At 40.0% G+C, this 18597-nt stretch overlaps 2 protein-coding genes across 2 annotated transcripts; one reads left to right on the top strand and one right to left on the bottom strand.

The window, feature by feature from the left end:
* Positions 1–3461: 3461 nt before the first annotated feature.
* LOC126568484 (uncharacterized) lies at positions 3462–13291 on the bottom strand. Its single transcript, XM_050224972.1, has 6 exons — positions 13200–13291; positions 13019–13113; positions 6223–7477; positions 4373–5106; positions 4101–4297; positions 3462–3570 (listed from the first exon to the last, which is right to left on the bottom strand). The coding sequence occupies exons 1-6, from the start codon at positions 13237–13239 to the stop codon at positions 3462–3464; spliced, it is 2430 nt and encodes an 809-aa protein (XP_050080929.1). The 5' UTR covers positions 13240–13291.
* A 2778-nt stretch (positions 13292–16069) lies between these two features.
* On the top strand, positions 16070–18597 carry LOC126563928 (uncharacterized). Its single transcript, XM_050220761.1, has 3 exons — positions 16070–16344; positions 16570–17210; positions 17573–18597. Exons 1-3 carry the CDS (start codon positions 16070–16072, stop codon positions 18595–18597), a joined length of 1941 nt encoding a protein of 646 aa, XP_050076718.1.

The raw sequence follows: 18597 nt of genomic DNA, 5'->3' as shown, positions 1-18597 counted from the left end.
GCTCCACCAAGAAGGTGCTCTACAGCGACCCGTTCGGCACGAGGCGTAGAGGAGCACAGCGATCCCGTTGGTAGGATGAAGTGGTTTAAAACCTATCGGAGATCGGATGCAGCCGTGAATGGAGGACTGCAGCCCTAGACCGCTCAACTCTGAGCAGGCCAAGTAGAAGAAGATACTATGCATGACAGCTAATACGTGTATTACATTCATGGTTTCATCCACTCCTCCGATGAACACATGAAGCTAATAGGTTGAAATGACCAACGATTCGTCCGTTGCAATTGAAAAATATTGAAAGTTGTTTGCACTTTTTTTCATTTGATCTACAATGTTTTCCCAATACGTTATCTTCCACATGGCATGCAATTGCATTGGCACTCAAAGACAAATTTGAGAATTTAAATAAGAATGTTGGACACAATTCTTAGGCTGCTACTCTCCTTCACTAATTCACAATCAGTATCTGGTTTACTTCTTTTAACCAAAATGTGTCCAACTTTGTAACTGCCGTTACATATTCATTTTCAGTAGATTATTTGGTAAACAGCGCCTTGTGAGATAAATAAGAATCAACCTTAACAAAACTACCTATTCCTTCTCCTGCCTTGGCTTAGTCATAGCATCTCAACTCAAGCACGAGTGAGTGCTGTAAGTTGATGAACAATAAAAAACATCAACTGTATTGCGAGTGCTGTAAACCAATACATCAACGAAATTTACCTGCAAAAATGAATGAGTAAACGAAATAGCCGACAGCTAAAAGTATAAGAGCAAATCAGACGTTACAGTCAACGTGTTAAGTGTGCTCTATATGTGATCGTGTCAATCAATTTCAAAGCTACAATTATAAAATAAAAAATATACCATTGAAGATTGTTTGTTAATTGCATTATATTATTCGCCTACTGTTTCTGCCCGACACGCAATAATCGGCACAGTGAAAGAGATTACAGTTGTTGGCCAAGGAAGCTTTCTTCCTTGCATTTCTCATCTAACGGCAGTCACCTAAATGATGTTCTGTTTGCCCTAACTACCGTCACCAAAGTGATTTGTTTTGTTATAAAAAAAATCTACGCTTCATCAGCCAAATTTTACAGCTTACCCTGCGTGGTTGTTTCCTCACTGCCTGAGATTATGCTTGGGTTTTTTTTAAATTTATTTTTCATTATTTAGTTTTTTTTGTTTTCGCTTGTGTTTGAACATTGTTTTGTTTAATTGGTACATTATTTAGATAAACTCGTTTTTTATCGTGCAGATTCGCAAATGCTGTTCCAATAATCGTTTAGCGTCAAATATTGATTGAGCATTTAACGCAACACACCCCACGCTTAATGCAATGTTCCATCTTCCGTGTAAAGCACACAAGCATGATGTGATTAATTATTACATTGATTACAATACAGCTAAGCAAAAGAAAAATCGTTACGCAGGAATCATAGTAATAAAAATTATGAAAAAGTTAAATTAATGGTCGTTGTTTTCTTTTGTCGCGAAGTTAATGTCACTATTCGATTGTAGTAGTCTTTGTGTAGAAACACTCATATAGTAGATATCACTCACTCATAGTGCAAGTTTTTGTTGACTACAGATAGTGCTAACAATATTTCATGCTTTTACCAGCTTCAGAACGTCTTTATTCCAAATTTCGCTTATGATTTATTAGTCGATTTTGCGACACCGCGTAACCAAGAAAAAAAAAATACAGACTATTTCTCGTTATGTGAAATTATGCTCTTTGAAAGGTTCAAAATAGGTTGAAAGGATATTTTGTTCACATTTCGATTTGTTTTTTAAGATACCGTTTGGCAAAAGCAATATTCGTTATGAATGCTTATTTTTATCCATGCAATCGTAAACAGGATGTAGGACTATTTATTAAGGGGATGTATATATTGTTAATTTATCGTTAAAACGTAGTACTGGGGAGAATAAGATTCTTCTTTGTTATTTTAAACGGTATTTCAAACACATAATTGTCCGATCGCTATCGGCAGAAATCCATAGCAACGATTTTTTAAAAATTAAAGAAGCAGTAAAACAAATGTTATTCAGTGAAATAAAAAAGTATGCAAATGATGCAACGATTAAAAGCATAACCCGATCTACAATACTTATGCTGTCTTTACGGTACATGGGCGATCTACCAAATGGAGCGCATTAAGCGGCGATGCTAATGAGCTAGAGGAAGCGCCTGGACACGTCAGTCAGTGATGGTGTTACATACGGAAAATTTACAGTACGGCCTACTTGTGTCGTTCTACTCTAATTGTTTGATCGATATAAACGTTAATTTTCAGCCCATTCTCTGTATCGGAGCACTTTGTTCACAAGCTTTAAAGCTTTTGGAGTTTTCTTGAGATAAGTATGTTGAGGTTGATTGTGTTACGGTTTACACCCTTTTTACGCTGTTAATTACTTCTCTATACACAATAGTGTTCGAGTTCTTTTCCATAATATTTGCGGCTTTTTTACTGTCACTTTTTTAGTAATCCACTATACTTTCAATTGTTTCATACCCGTTACTTGAGACTAATTGCTAACTGTCGATGCCAGCATTCGCACAAATTGCAATCGTATGCTTCGTGTACAACGCAATAATAAAATACCTCTGGCAATACAAGTCTGGCAGTTTGATATTCTAACCCCTCTTGCTTTGCACAATTTATGTTTTTCACTACGAATTGAAGTCCTAGTTTTCTTTTACTATCATAATAAAATGACTACACGGATGGATGAACGAAAATCAGATTCTTTTTTACATAAAGCAAATTTGATACGCACTAGCAATTTTCAATAGATGAAATAAAAGCAAAAGAAATTAAAACCTACACTGACTTGGTTACCTTGGTTTACAGCGTAAAGGCCCCGGACCACGAGAAATTTTAAACTGTTGAAATCGATGCGAAACTTAAAAAATTTCAAAATTTGGATTTCAACTTTTTCTCTCCATTGCCACGTGTAGGTAGCACACACAGTGCGAGAAAAGTTCACTAACACTCATGCGAACCTGAGTTTTTTTTATTTTAAAATCCCTCGTGGCCCGCGGCCTTAAGATATAAAAAAATGCAATAGACTCCTACCTACTGACCCCCTAACTTTAAGACCTCCTTCTATTTGAAGGCCTCTTCGGGTATGCCCTTGCTTAACAACAAACATCAACAAGTATGATTATTATTCGATTTGATTGCTTTTTTTCTTTTCGACGCGGTATCATTTCCTAAACGTTTACGTTACGTAGAGGAATAGGTAAAAAAAAGAAAATCTCTCCAACGTATATGGGATCACTGTTTGCACCGTCTATGGCGTGTATATTTCCATTACCTTTTCTACAGTCTGACTTTAAGCGACTCCATCCGCTGGATGATACGTTTTCGCAACTCAGCAAACCTAAAATTGTAAACAATGGGAACAATCGAAATCAGTATAATGATACAGAACATGGGAAACATCGTTCGAATGGCTTACTTGCACCGTATTCGATGCAGCTCACGTTGCTCTTCCTCGTGAAACCTTTCCAAGATAGCACGACATTCCGGAATCGAAAGGTTCAGAAACTGTGCAACTTCGCTGCTACACTCGCATAGAAAAGAAAAAAGACATGTCGTTAAATTGATAGTTACATTGTAAAATAGTGTATCAATGCTTGTCATGCTTGAAAAGAACACATGTATGAATTTGATAACTGCCAGCTGATTGTAAAATGAGTTATAGCATTTTGAGTGGATCAACTGTTAATATAGTGAAACGCATGGATAAAAACGGATTTGGTGGGCTTGATTTTTTATGGATGAAAACACTGTTCAAACCAAATAATGGCTTGATAAGGCTTATTCGGTCACAATCACCTACAGACGTAAAGTATTTGGTTTGTGAGTTTAAATATAGCCGTAGTGACACCAGAAAATGTTAAAAAATTAAATGAATTATTTTTGGTATAACTGTAAAACAGCATTGATGGAGATAGCAGAATCTATGTCGCTATCTAAGGAACTTGTGTATCCTATGACAACACCTAACAAACTACCATAGTCTAGAGCAGCTCAAACACTAGCTCATTCATATCGTAGAGCATGAAGTATTATTAATACAATCGCTGTTACCTTATTTCCTGCGTTTGCTGACCGTCCATAAGAAACAGCTTTGCAATGTCCTCGTGTGGGCCGAGAATGACACGAGTTACCAGTGGATAGTCGTCGTCCTTTAGTTTTTTCTGCTCACCATTATCGCGCACGATAAATAGCGCAAAGTTTTCCGCCTTTGATTCAACCTTATATTTTTCCAGCAGTAGATTGATCACCTATTGGGAAAGTAATTTTCAGCACAGTTCAAATTTTCAGTTAAGGAGAAAGCAAAAGCGAGAAAAATCGCATACTTCCTGTGTGTTGACAAGCGACGTCACCCAAACGTTCATCTGCGAACCGTACGGAGGTGTAAAGAAGGATGTTTCGCGATTGTAAAAGTGACCGTTGATGGAACAGCGGCGCTTCAGTTTGGTGCGGGACCGCCTATTGCCCGATCGACGCTTGATTGCGGTGGAGCCAGTTTTCGGTGGTTTCCGCAGAACGACACCATCGTCCGTCACGGGATGGCCGCTGATACTGGTGCTATACTCCGACGGTAGCGTAGTCGTGGTTACTGTGGTTGTCGTTACTGCTGTCATATCGCCGTCCTCCGATAGCGTGACTGCCCGTGTTGACGAAGGGCTCTCTAGCTCGTCGTAGCAATCCATGCGAATGTGAATCGATGTAGTCTTATCGGATGGTTTCAGCGTTTCTGTACCGGTACCACTGCCACTATCGTCCTCCGCATCGCTATCCATTAAGCTGTTGCCCGAGTAATGATTGCCCTGGGACTTTGAACGCAACAGGCCACGATCAGCTGTCCAACTGTCGGTATCCGTGCCGGGTGAAGTGACGCCCCCGTTTGTCGTCATATCAGATGACGGTGTGTCGGTGGTCGGGTGTGGTCGTTGAAGATGTGTCCGTTTTTTAGGACTATCGTTAGAAGATTGTCGAACATGATTGGGCGATGCATAAACGCCATTTGCTGGATGACGAAGCGTCGCTTCGCCTTCTTCATTACCACCGGATTCTACATGAAACGATCCTGAAGAAAGTATAAAACAAACAAAACTTTAGTGATATAGCACTTAAATGTAATTTTGCATAATTACAGTTTTTCAACCAGGGTAGATTTCACTTAAATAATTATGTAAAATCGGAAATGTTGTGCAAATATTCAAGTAAAGTTTAAAATAGATATCTTATGCAAATCGGATTACACACTTGCCGATTACAGATATGACACCAAAAGGTCATATCTAAAATTGCACGACATTTTGGGTGCTTAGACTAAAGTTATCGCAACAATCATTGAACATTGTTTTTTCCGTTAAAAAAAGGCCATTCATTAAACACACAGGCCTATTTTTGTTTTGTTTCGTAGAAATCAAGTTATAAGCGATCAAAATTGTCTAGACTTGCTGGGTAGATCGGAAGCCTTAAATAAGGTTAATGTGGCTTTGAGCAACAACAAAAAAAGGGACAGCTTGTTTAAAAACACGATAATAATAACTCTTTATTTTTAAGGCTTAACCCTATAACCAGAACGACGCGCGAGATAAAAAAAATCCTGTCCTATCTAGTTCAACTCTCTTCGCTTAATCCCTTGGTAAAAGGACCCGAAACACATCCTAACGCATCACTACTTTATCTCCTAACTCTCTCTCTCTCTCTTTCCGGTTAGCCAGGGTTGTTTAACCTGTGGCAACAGTTTATGTTTAAGATCATTATTGCCACCTATTTCAATTCCCGTTTCCATTACATGACGTGCATGGAGTTTTTTTGGGAAGAACAATCGTTGGTACCATTAAATTCTCTAAACATTCTGTACAATTTTACCAGAAATAATCTAGTTATTGAATTTCAAAAATTATTACGGTACAATACGGCACTTAGAAAACCCATTTTTTCCTCAAGATATCGTATTTCTAACTGAGACTACAGGATATTGTAACTGCAAGGGAAAAATCAATTAATAACAAATAAGTACGGCTCCGTAAAAGCGCTTTAGCAAAGCTGGAATTATTTGATTACCATATTCTATCTGACGAACTGATGTGCTTTCCAACCAGCGCAAGCATCAAAATCAAGTTCGAAGGTTTAAATAAAAAAAAATTAATTATCTTATTTACACTACTGATAGTACTGAAAAACCACCTACCCGTGATATTGCTAGCCGGCAGGGAAAACATTGCATTCCGGCACTGCTCATCCGACAGGCTCCGGTTCATGACCCCGTCGTTGTACAGCTTCAACGAATCGTTAATACGTGCTGGATCGATTGGTTGGTTCTGCTTCAGCGTACCGTCCGTTGTGCCCATCTCTGCCGTACTGTTGATGAACTCACGACTAATCTGCATCTTGAATGCTTCAAAATCGTGCGATCGTAACGTTGCTTCCGGCGTACGAAAATCGTCATCGCCGTTCGCGGTCGCATTTGTGGCAGTACTGGTAACGCTTGTGGAAGTATCCGGCCCACCCGTAGCCGTACGGTCACTGTCGCCAGAATCGCCAGAACCTGCCGAACCGCCAGTCGCCGTATTCGGTGTAAGCGTCTTATAATCCGTGTCGGTAATGCTTTCGCTAGTCATACTGCAATCACCGCCGGACCCAGGGCCAGCCCCGGTCGATACCAACGGTGACGGCATGGTACGATACAGCTTCTCGCTATCGTCCAGCTTCCGTTCCACCTGCAGCAGCTCGTCAATTTCGTCCCAGTCCAGCTGTTTCACATCCAACTTCGGTGGCAACGTAACGTATTTGCTTCCTGCATGGCTAGGTGATACCTCCTTCGACGATTCGCTCGATGAGGCCGGCTTTGAGTCGAAGTTGGAGTTTAACTCCGACGATAGGCTGAGCGTATCGTACGAGATGCTCTCGGAGATGGTAGTCGTGTCGTTGTTGCTGTCGATCGGTTCCGTCAAGCTGGATGTACTGATACCCATAACGCCCGCTCCATTGCGCGCCTGCTGTTGGTCCGAACCGATCGGAACATTTTCCTTCTCATCACCCTCCTCGTCACTCGCAACGTTGCGCGACACAGGATTGCTTTGACGGTAAGAGTTACGCTTGCGCACCGTAACTACTGTTCGCTGGTCGTCATCCTCCTTCAAATGAATCATACCCTGCACACCCCAGTAGATGCGCAATGCACCCTCCAGTACGAGCCGTCCGTTTACTTCCCGGCTTCGTATCTCCATACTTTTATTATTGTGGAATTGATTGTAGCACTTTAGCTTGGACTCGAGATGGCCCCGGGGTACGGTCGGACCGGCTTGCGACCGTTGAATCGCCTGCTTTTTTTGATCTGGTTGACCAAAGCTCTTGTGCGACTCCACACGGGTGCCGTGTCCAAAGAGCTGTGGTCCGAAGAGGGCGCCATAACACGGAACATGGCAGTAAGGAACACCTTTGTGCTGTAGAAAGGATGGAAACGAAACAAGAACGGAGTTGTATAGTTTAAGAAAAAAGAATTTAAAGAAATCCCTGCCATCATGATACAAATGCTGAGATATTTTGTATGGATCAATTAATATCTACGCTATTTCACCAATTTCCGTGCAGCGTTTAACAGCCTCCGTCATGCTTGCTAAATTACAAGAAAATGGCTTTTGGAAACTCCATAATGACTTGGTAGTTAAATAATATGAAAGGGCGGCATCGTCCGGTTAAGATTGGTTCTCATGATTATCATTGGTTTCCTTGCTTGTCTGGTGTTCCCCAAGGTAGTGTTGTCAGTCCCCTTTTGTTCGTTCTATTCATTAATGATGTGTGTTCTTTTCTCCCTTCTGAAGGTTATCTCCTTTACGGCGATGACTCCAATATATTTGGTACTCTCTCTTCTTGTACTAATTGTTTCCTGCTTCAAAAATATCTAAATGTGTGTTTTTTTAATTGGAGCTCATCGAATTTTCCCTATCTATATCCGGATAAATGTGCTATTATTTGTTTTACTCTCTCTCGCACCCTTTTTAATGATAACTACTCTTTTTCTAATACCCCTCTTACCCGTGTTCTTATAGTAATACTATAAAAATACTATACTATAGGTGTAATACTTGACGAAAAATTCAAGTTTAATTCACATATCGACTCTCACTAAAAGCCAATACTAGATTTTATAATGTGAGTTTCAGCCGGGTTTGGGGACCTAATTCGATTCGACGTTCGATTGTAGTTTGGTTCGCGCACAACTAGAATATACTTGCGCTATATGGAGTCCTTGTACAATGGAGTGCTACAATAGAATTGAAAGTCGGCAAAAATATTTTATACGAGTCGTTTATGATTCGAGCTTATGAAGTCGAGTTTATGAAGTCGAGGCCTTAATGATTCGAAATCTTCTGCGTCCTATAATATGCGGAATCGTCTTTTTGGTTTAGACTCTTTGATATTGAGGAGCCACTTGACTCAAACATATTTTATTGGTACATTACTTCAAAGCTCCTTGTTTCCTGTTTCAGATGGTTCAACCGCTGCTATGACCATTATGATTTCAACACCTCCATCAATTCCTTCCGGTCACGCCTATGCGGAGCGGAGCTAATGACTTCATTAGTTTTTAGTATGCCTAAACTAATTATGAGTATCTTTATTCTTATTGATATTTAGGCAACTCCTTCAATGAAGTTCCCATTTCAAAAAACAAAGAAGTTTCCAATTCAACAAAAAGTTCCCAACAGTTCTTAAAAGGAATTCCCAATTAAAAAAAAAGAAGTTCTTATTGAAAATACACGTTTCGTATTATTCAAGCGTTTCAATTTTCTCTTTACATTTTGTGTTTGTTAGGGTGGCTCAAATCAGGATATTATATTCTCGTTTTTAAGGGTTTCTACCACTTCGTTTTTCGGCTGTCAATAAACTTGCGGGATATTTTAATGTCAAAGTATTTTACCATGTAACATTTTAACCTCTAACAATACGGCGGAGAGCCGTCACAATAAAATGAAAAATTAACCCCATTCCAGGAATGTTACCATCTGGGTGGACAATCTTCTAAGAATCTGAATGAGCAGGCCGTCTTGCTTAAAATATTTTTTTTAAAACCTGATTGTCTCAAAATTAAGATCATGTGTGTAAACCACAGTCGTTTTTCTCTGCAACTTTAGAGACCTGTAGAGGTAACTTATTACTACGTTTTCCACTTTCAATGCAATATTACAATAAAAATTTAAACAATCTTTCCTAGTTCAGAGTCAGTACAAACCGTTTAAATGTTATGATGATATAAAATTGATACCTTTAAAAAAATCACTAAACAGAACAATGTGGGGTACGCGCATTTCAAGCAGCTTTATCAACACTTTTTAAATTTAGCACTAAACACAATCGATATAAAGTTTTCCTTTGTTTGTGTTGGTCATCTATGAATTAAAATTAATACAAAACTACTAAACACCGTAATAACATCCTAAAACTGTAAAATAAAAGTCAATATTTTTCGTGATACATACTTTTTGACATCACTATGAAAACATAATAAGTGAGGCCATTAGGACTTTTAGTTTCGTTCATAAAATGACAAGCTAATTCAATCCTATTTCCTATTTCCTATGTATAAAAACTCTGTTTGTTAGTCTAGTTTGTCCTATGCGTTTGGATCTATTGTATGATGTCCATGTACCGAAAGGATCAAAATAATCGAAAAAATCCAAAGATACACGCCTTGGTAGTTGATAGAATTGACTGAAAATTAATAAAAATCCTTTCCTTTCCTCTTGGAAATAAATATTCTTTAAAAAGTATACGTTATGCGGATACGAATGCCAACGGTTGAATCAAGTGCAAACATGTACGGAAGCTGAACAGACGTTGGACCACACATCAAGCCATCAACGGGAGAATCACCATATCAGGACACTGTTATTTCACCTGTGGAATCTAGGGTGAACTACTTAGTAACATCGAACGATAACGCGTGGCGCAGAAGCGGAAGAACACACTCGAGACCGGATGAAGACCTCCTGGGAATGTCACCGCATCATCACCGGAAGGTAACAAATGACGACATCTTGGCGAACCGTGATTGAACGATACGAAGTCGTTAGACTGGAGGATACGATACGAAAAGGCCTAGCTAGGGAAATAGGAATTCAGTCTTAAGCCTAAGCCACAAGCATTGTAATAACGACTTGTAAACTTGAATAAAAAAATGTTATTTTGCATGCATTGCTGTGTATACGTTACACATAAAGTAACAGTCGTCACGTGTCATGCTCAACATGTCACATCATTTTCGGGATCGCTTGTTATTCAACGTTGTTGTCCAGTTCATTGGTGTTCGGAACACCGTAGATCGGACATTAGATTTTACTATTTGTAATATTACTTGTGCCAAAGCGGATCTCTTTATAAACAGCTCTTCTATGCCGCATCTTTCACGATCTCGCGATCTCGCGATCTCGATCTCTAGTAACCACTACGATGCAGAGTAACACCGTAATAACACCGCATCCGTAGCGTGCTTAATTTAAAAAAAATTGCCAGTTGTAAACCCGCTCTTCCTTTTCTACTTTAAATTGGAACCCATTTTATGCCCCCCTCTTCTCCATACAAATAATTATTTTCATCAATTCCATTATTTCCTCTGTTTTCCCGAATGTTGTTCAACTACTAAACCATCGCGAAACTCTACCGGGGCTGCTGCCTTTTCCTCTGATCCTCTAGCATACACTTTTGTGGATGTTTTTGACATAAGAAACATTAAGATTACTGAGGCTGATATACTATCCGCAATCAAAAACATTAAAAACTCGTTTTCTCATACTCATTATCACGTGATGGGTTACCTATGTCTGTTATTATCTGTAGTGGTGATATCATTGTTCCGTATAAGCTGATGATTTTTCAACGATCTTTACGGGAGTCACTCTTTCTCCCGTAAGGGACACTTTAAATATTATGGAAACCTTGCTGGCTGGTCCCTATCTTTGAGAAGGGCAACTGTAATGTTGTATCAAATTACCGGGGGAGTACTTAGCAATGTGTATTCAAAGTCCTTGAGTATGTTGTTCCCTTCCAATTTAGTCCTAATGTTTGTATCCATATTTCCCTACAACACGGATTCATGGCTAAACGATCCGTTATGTCTAACCTCCTGTGAATTGTTCCAATGTTGTACTCCCATATAAATGTAAGGCGTCAAGTCGATGTAAGTTACACTGATTTTAAAGTCGCATTTGATTGTGTTTGTACTCTCATTGCCAAGCATGAGAAATTAAAGTTTCGAAATCGTCTTTTTTATTAATGTAGGACGGGGGAAATCCTCTTCTTTCCTGGTTAAATTCTTATATGTGTAAACGTTCCACCCGTGTTATGTGCGGGACATTCTCTTGTCGGTCTGGGGTGCCGCAAGGCAATGTTGTACCTTATTGTTCTCCTTGTTTGTCAATGATATGATTGCAGATGATCTTAAACTGTATCTTCCTATCTTCTCGCCTTCCGATTGATTGTTAAACCAAGATGATCTAAATTCCTTCTTCCTGGTGCCGTGCCAACGGTCTTACCTTAAGCCTTCCGATCTCCAAAGTCTTAGGGGTGTGGTTAGACCACTGAGTCAGTCACTGCTAAACTGACTAAGCTTTTCGGCACACCACGAGAAAACGATCAAAAAAGCGTACGATAACCTAACAAAATCAACAAAATCCCCTAACAAACCTAACAAAATCTCTCTCTTCCGCCGCATAATCTCACTTTTTTCAGATCCCTTGTGTGGCGCTCTGTACTACAGTCTTTTCATAAAAATATTGGGCAAATATCGACAGTGCTCTTATTTTAAATGTAATGGGCAATTTAAACCTTCCTTTGAGCCTGTTGGTATTCCATCTTCCAGCCCCTGTATTGGCCAGAGTTTTCCAATTGTCTCTTTCTTTGGGTGTTTTTCCTGATGAATGAAAAATGAGCTGGATCTTTCCCAGTTTATAATAAAGGCGATTTTGCATTAGTTTCTAATTACCCTGCCTTAGGCAGTTTCTTAAACTGCCTTTGATTGTCTTTCCCATGTATTATGAATTGCCCAATTCAGCAAACTAGATTTTTCGTAACCATTTATTGTTTGGTTGGAGTCCTATCTATCTAACCGTTCCTGTTCCTGGCGTTCCACAAGGAAGTGTTTTAAACCCACTCTTGTTCCTTTTTTTATCAACGATGTTTGTGCTATTCTTCCTATTGATGGGCATCTGCGTTGTTTTATTTTTATTTTTTTATTTCGTAATGACGGCCAGGCCGTATTGCTATCTGCGTTACGTTTATGATGTTAAAAGTTTTCTCCCAATTTCTGATTGTACGGATTGTCTATCTCTTCAATCCTTCCTCAATTCATTTTGTTCATGGTCGTCGTATAACATAATAATTCTATATGCCAATAAAAGCTCTGTTATTTTTTTTTCGCATTCTTTTGCTCCTTTGGAATTTGGCTATGCAATTGTTATCGTTATTTTGGAAAGGGTTGATCGTATCCGGGACCTTGGTATTAGTCTCCGGACCGAAAATTATTCTTTTCCTATAAATTAGACAATGTCATTGGTATAGCCAATAGATAACTTAATCTCTTGATCCTTACGTCCAACAATTTTATGAACTTCGCTGCCTTAAGACGTTATTCCACTGTCGTCTGGAACCCAAATGGAAATGCAAATACGTCTACGGTGTACAATGAATTGAAATATTATAATGATTATTATCATTATTTTTTAACCGAGTATGCCCGGGATAAGGAAAAAAAAGAAGGAAATGCCATTATGTTTATAGAATTTAGTCATCACAAGCGGTATTGATATAATTCATAATTCATTATAACTGAATAAACAAACTTTAAGTTTGCTGTCATAATACTAGCTAACTGGCAATTTTATTTTTAATCGAAGCTAGGTAACGTCTCAGGATACTAGATCACGTATGCATGGCAAATTTTAAATATTCCCTCTTTACATGCCCAGGCCCTATGTGTTAGCACTTACCTCAGCATGTTGTCCGGGGTTAAGCCGTTTTCCACATTCCTCACATCGTAAACATTCTGGATGCCAGTCATAACCGAGCGATTGTTTGCGCTCCGCTAAAAACATGGAAATTGACAAGGAATACAGTTAAATACCATACTATGAAACAGTGCAATGCGATGTACATTCAATTTTTCCTTACCGAAAAAGACAGGTTTGCCGCATTTGTGGCACTTCCACATTGTGCCACGTACTAGCGGCCTACTGATCAGTGTTCAATCCTGTAATATTTAGTGTTCAAAGATATGCGTAAGAACCATGCAACACGTTTAGTTTTGATGCCGGATGATGTTGTTGAAATCGGTTTGATAGGAAAGAAGGCCCTCCAACGGGTGTAGGAGTTGATCGACGAGCTGACAATTCTGATGGACGAGATGGTGTGTGAGCTGTTCGCGACAAAGTCGACGGCAGTGGTTGATGATCGCGTTCAATATAAACCCTCAGGAATTGCGTTGCATTGTATGGCACATAATTCACATGCAGGCACAACCAACACGTACACACTGACACTTCGATTTCAACCCAATGCTAAGAACTTTTGCAACAAATACAACCTACAAATAAACACTATGAAATGCCACGGGTTGGTATAAAAGACAGGAAGGCAACTGAAGAACTGAGTTAAGATTATATTTTAAGGATTATATTGCGTTCGACGATGTGGAATGATAACACTCCATAAAGGACAAGGGAACACAACATATGGTTCGAGCAGGCGTACACAATTTTAGGAAACTTTCTTCCTATTCTTTAGCAATGCAATCGTCTATCCATTACATCATTTCGCTTCAATACCGGAACTACCGAAACAGCTCAGTTTTCTAAAGATTTTATACTTAAACGAACAAACAGAACGTTTTCGCGTTACTGCGATATGTTGTAGATGTGTTTATTTGGAATCCCCTGCCTTCCTTTTATGCTTTAGGAAGCTATACAAAGATTCATCACTCTATACCACGAATCTTCCCCATCGCCCGGAATTTACAATTGTCTACCGGTTCTGTTTCCTACCTTAGCGAAATGAATTCAGGATGTCCGGATCGTAATGGCATTTCATGCTAACCTTTAATTCCACCTGCAGCAGCTGCTACGTACCTGATGACCGTGGCAAATATGCTACGTGCCTTAACAAAGTACACAAAAATAAAAAGCAAAACGACCAGATCCACAGTTCCGGGCGTTTTCAACCGCAGATTGTAACTTACGATGGTGATTTTAACACTATTTCCAATCTTGTTCCACGGTACAGAAAAACGTAAAAAAAACACACCCCATACAATTCTCTTTCTTGCACACCCACTTTCACATAGTAGGCATTGCTGGACTTATAAAAATGTTGCCCGTCTCTCCATATTTGCCCATGTTTGCCGTACGACGGGTTGTCAACAAAGTGTCACCAGATGGCAGCGGATGTTTGATTCGAATAGGCTTTTTGCGTACGCTGAAAACGCTTGAGAAAATTAACCGAAAGAGATTAAATTTTGGAAATAATCCTAAAACAGTACCAATTTTTACATAATGAATAATATTTTGTATCGTTTCAAACGAGTTTTTTTACGATATGCTGCAAAATGTCTAACGCTTCAACTGTCAAACTCAAACTATAAATGAAAAAAATTCCAAACATTTTAAGATGATATTTGTTTTGTTTCGAAACAAAATTAGAACATATCGTAAATAATGTTCGAAAATGTTTTAAAAACTAGAAAACTGGGGCATTTCCTATCTGCTTTTTTACACTATCCCGGGCAACTAGACGAACATGTATCTTGAGAAATTTCCGTTGAAAAAAAAATTATTTTTACCTGAACCATTTACAGGCCTTTTTACCACCGCCTAAGCGCTGTCAAATGAGCCTTTATAATAAACCAGCGCCAAATGCATTCCGAGCATTCCCGTCTTACTGTTTCTCGGAGCTAGCTGTGCGTCGGACGTGTAGGCAGCGTTTTGCCAGAGTTTTGGAAGCGGTGTTAGGTGTTCATCTGGTGTATTCACAGTGAAAAAGTAAAATCGTTCAATTTGTGGTTATTGGCCTGTGTAAAATCCTGTACATTTCGTGACAAGTCACTTTCGTTTGGCTTCCTTTGTGTGTGTGAGTGGAGTTCCATACGGCACGAAAGCTCGGTAAAGAACTTTTTTGGGGTTTTGTTTTTGAAGGAAGCTAAACTTGTTTCGATTGCTTCGAGCATTCGCTTTCTGTAGCGAAATAATTTTCTCGTCTGTTGGCATACATCTGTTTTCCGGTTAGTAAAGGAATTTGATCGACTCGAGGATGGTCCCACTACACGGTTTAACATGTACACAACATGAATTGCTGACAAAAGCTTTGTTTAAATTGTTTTTTTTTCTTTTCTTTACCCATTTTGATTCACGCCATATCGCGGGAGCGATTGCAACGGATAGCTGCTTTTTTACACTATCCCGGGCAACTAGACGAACATGTAACTTGAGAAATTTCCGTTGAAAAAAAAATCATTTTTACATGAACCATTTACAGGCCTTTTTACCGAACATGACAGGACCACCGCCTAAGCGCTGTCAAATGAGCCTTTATAATAAACCGGCGCCAAAAGCATTCCGAGCATTTCCGTCTTACTTTTCTTCGAAGCTAGCTGTGCGTCGGACGTGTAGGCAGAGTTTTGCCTGAGTTTTGGAAGCGGTGTTAGGTGTTCATCTGGTGTATTCACAGTGAAAAAGTAAAATCGTTCAATTTGTGGTTATTGGCTTGTGCAAAATCCTCTCCATTTCGTGACAAGTCACTTTCGTTTGGCTTTCTTTGTGTGTGTGAGTCGAGTTTCGGTTGTCAACAGTTTTGCGGCGTCTAAGTGAGGTTAGCATAGTTTTTAGAGGCTAGCGGTGGCTTCATCTAATTGTTGATAAGCTGTGAATTGTTTGCGGAAAGTAGTTATAACATACCACTGCGTGTTCGTATGCATACGCCTGATTATGTGTGGATAAATGACGCCTGTATGTTTCAGGTGCAGGAGCCGGAAAGCGAAGCTTCGACCAAAAATGGAAACAGGCGATTATGCACAAACAAGGGCAAACTTCTTCATCCGCAACCCAGTAAGCTGCACGGCTCCGATTTGTTTGGAAAAATTGGACAACTCACCATTTCTATCAGCTACGGGAGTGATGGGCGAGATTTTGCTGTACCGTATCAAACGCCCCCCACCGACCGCATCATCCCGCAGTCCATGGAGCATAAGCAATTTTTGCCAACGGCCCATAAGCTCGGTAAAGAACTTCTTTGGGGTTTTGCTTTTGGAGGAAGCTAGACTTGTTCGGTGAGTAACACAAAAATGTGGGTTAGAATATGTAGAGACTGGAATGCTTCGAGCATTCGCTTTCTGTAGCAAAATAATTTGCCGTCTGTTGGCATACATCTGTTTTCCGGTTAGTAAAAGAAATTGATCGACTCGAGCTTGGTCCCACTACACGGTTTAACATATACACAACTTGAATCGCTGACATAGGCTTTGTTTAAGTTGTTTTTTTTTTCTTTTCTTCAGCCATTTTGATTCACGCCATATCGCAGGAGCGTTTGCAACGGAGAGCTTGGAAGAATGCAAAAGAAAACTTCTGCTCGAATATTTGTCCATCGATTTAGCCGAAATTCTTGCCATGCGTTACAAAGACAACCTTGGACCATTGGAGGCACCAAAGGCTATAAAAGCATCGTTTGACATACTGAGCGCCCTGGATTATCTGCATACGGATATGCTCATGCTTCATGGGGATTTGAAATCATTCAACGTTCTAGTGTATGGAGATTTTGAAAATGTCAAAATTTGTGGACTGGGCTCGATCTCAAAAAGTTTGAACCCGGATGGCACCCTGGATCATGATTCAAACCCGGACAATGAAAAATTGTGCGTTGGATTGTGGTCCGCGCCGGAAGCTTTCGAAAATACGAATGAAAACATCACATCAAAGGTGGACATATTTTCATTCGGTCTGGTCGTTTATGAAATGCTCGCATGCATGCCACCGCATACATTCCCGGGGATCTTGGACCACATGATTGCGGATTCAGATGGAATGATTGAGGCACACAACGCAGAGGACACAGAGACGGATATGTCGGACAGCGTAAAAGATGGCGATGACGACCAGGATGACTTGGAAGATAATTTCGATCGCAGACATAAACGTACGAACACATATTTAAGATCAAATAAGTTGTTATTTTAAGTAACTTAGAGGGGTTTTGAGGATATAACAAAATTTTAGAACAGTTTTACAACAATGCTCGCAAAACCATTGTTGAATTTTTTTACAACAATGGACGCTTGAACCACAAAACGTGAGTCTACAAAAAAAGCCTCGAAACCCCTGTATATCGCTGACCATATCCAAAAGATTGCACCGTACAATTCTCTCGCCACGCCCCTCCCTCTCTCTCTCTCTCTCTCTCTCTCTCTCTCTCTCGCTCGCGCTCTTTCACACTGATTCGCTGTACCTTTTTTTGTTGAAAATTTGATTGTAACTCTGATTTTTACTTATAATTTACAGATATGCGCGTAATAGCTCCTTTGTTCGTAAAACGAAACAAATGCGTCGCGCGTAAACGCCAGTCTAAAAAGGATGAAACTGGTACCGTAAAAAAGATCAAGTATGATGAAGTTATCATTGATCTTGTGGACGAAGAAGAGCCTACGAAGGAAGCAGCAGCAACACCTGACGATGGCGGAACTATCGGGAACGCCAATGATGTAAAGGATCAAGAGCTGGCACTTTCTAAGACTGCATCTGCAAACGTCGTTAGCGATACTACAGGATCCCAACAGGAAGTAAATGGCAAGGAGAAAATTGTACCGGAGGGTATTACCGAAACAGAACATCCAACATCAGCCAAACCCATCACCGCAGAAGAAAAAGCAGAGTTGCCAGTGACAGTAGAGAGCTCCGCCGAGAATCTACAAGCTGAACAGGAGGATGGTAAAGGGGAAGTGAAGGATACCCCAACAGCTTGTTCCAATAGCAGCACAAATGAAGCGTCAGAAAATTTCCCATCGAAGGTAGAGAAAGCCACTACCTCCACCAAAGGCTCAAATATTGCGTTCCAAAAGAATGCCGAAAATCCTGTTGCGCTTGCGACCAAACGACAGGAAGATTCGTCGGATGTCGTGATGGTGATCGACAGCTCGGACGAAGAAAACGATGTGCCAGTCAAACCGTACGAGGTGAATAGTTCTGATAGCAGCATCCATAGCTGTAGCTCAGACGATGAAGGTGCACTTAATAATACGGGCGAATCCCAAAAATCCTCCCAAAATTCCAGCAAGTCTTCGGACGGCCCTAAGGAAGAGATAATCGCATGTTGGAATTTCGATGGGAATTATCTCAACTATGAGTGTGTCGGCACACGTCCACCAATTCCGGCTGAGATAACATTCGGCAAGGAGTATAACATTCTGCTCGAAATGTTTGTTATCTGCACCAACCAAGAGATTGAGTTGCGCCCTAGTGCCGCACAACTCCTGAAAGCTTATCGGCTGGTGAATCCTGAAAGCCCCTCGGCTCCTGCTCAACCCTAG

Source organism: Anopheles maculipalpis, chromosome X, assembly GCF_943734695.1.
Source record: "Anopheles maculipalpis chromosome X, idAnoMacuDA_375_x, whole genome shotgun sequence".
Taxonomy (NCBI): Eukaryota; Metazoa; Arthropoda; class Insecta; order Diptera; family Culicidae; genus Anopheles; species Anopheles maculipalpis.
This window is presented reverse-complemented; position numbering and strand designations above follow the sequence as displayed.

Bases quoted from the DNA above. Each gene is read 5' to 3' on its own strand.
- LOC126568484 (XM_050224972.1), bottom strand. From the start codon at position 13,239: ATGTGGAAGTGCCACAAATGCGGCAAACCTGTCTTTTTCG. The intron at 13,114-13,199 runs GTAAGGAAAAAT...CCATGTTTTTAG, and splicing joins CGGCAAACCTGTCTTTTTCG to CGGAGCGCAAACAATCGCTC. The intron at 3,571-4,100 runs GTAACAGCGATT...ATGCGAGTGTAG, and splicing joins CAGCAAACGCAGGAAATAAG to CAGCGAAGTTGCACAGTTTC.
- LOC126563928 (XM_050220761.1), top strand. From the start codon at position 16,070: ATGGAAACAGGCGATTATGCACAAACAAGGGCAAACTTCTTCATCCGC. The intron at 16,345-16,569 runs GTGAGTAACACA...TCTTTTCTTCAG, and splicing joins GAGGAAGCTAGACTTGTTCG to CCATTTTGATTCACGCCATA. The intron at 17,211-17,572 runs GTACGAACACAT...TATAATTTACAG, and splicing joins TTTCGATCGCAGACATAAAC to ATATGCGCGTAATAGCTCCT.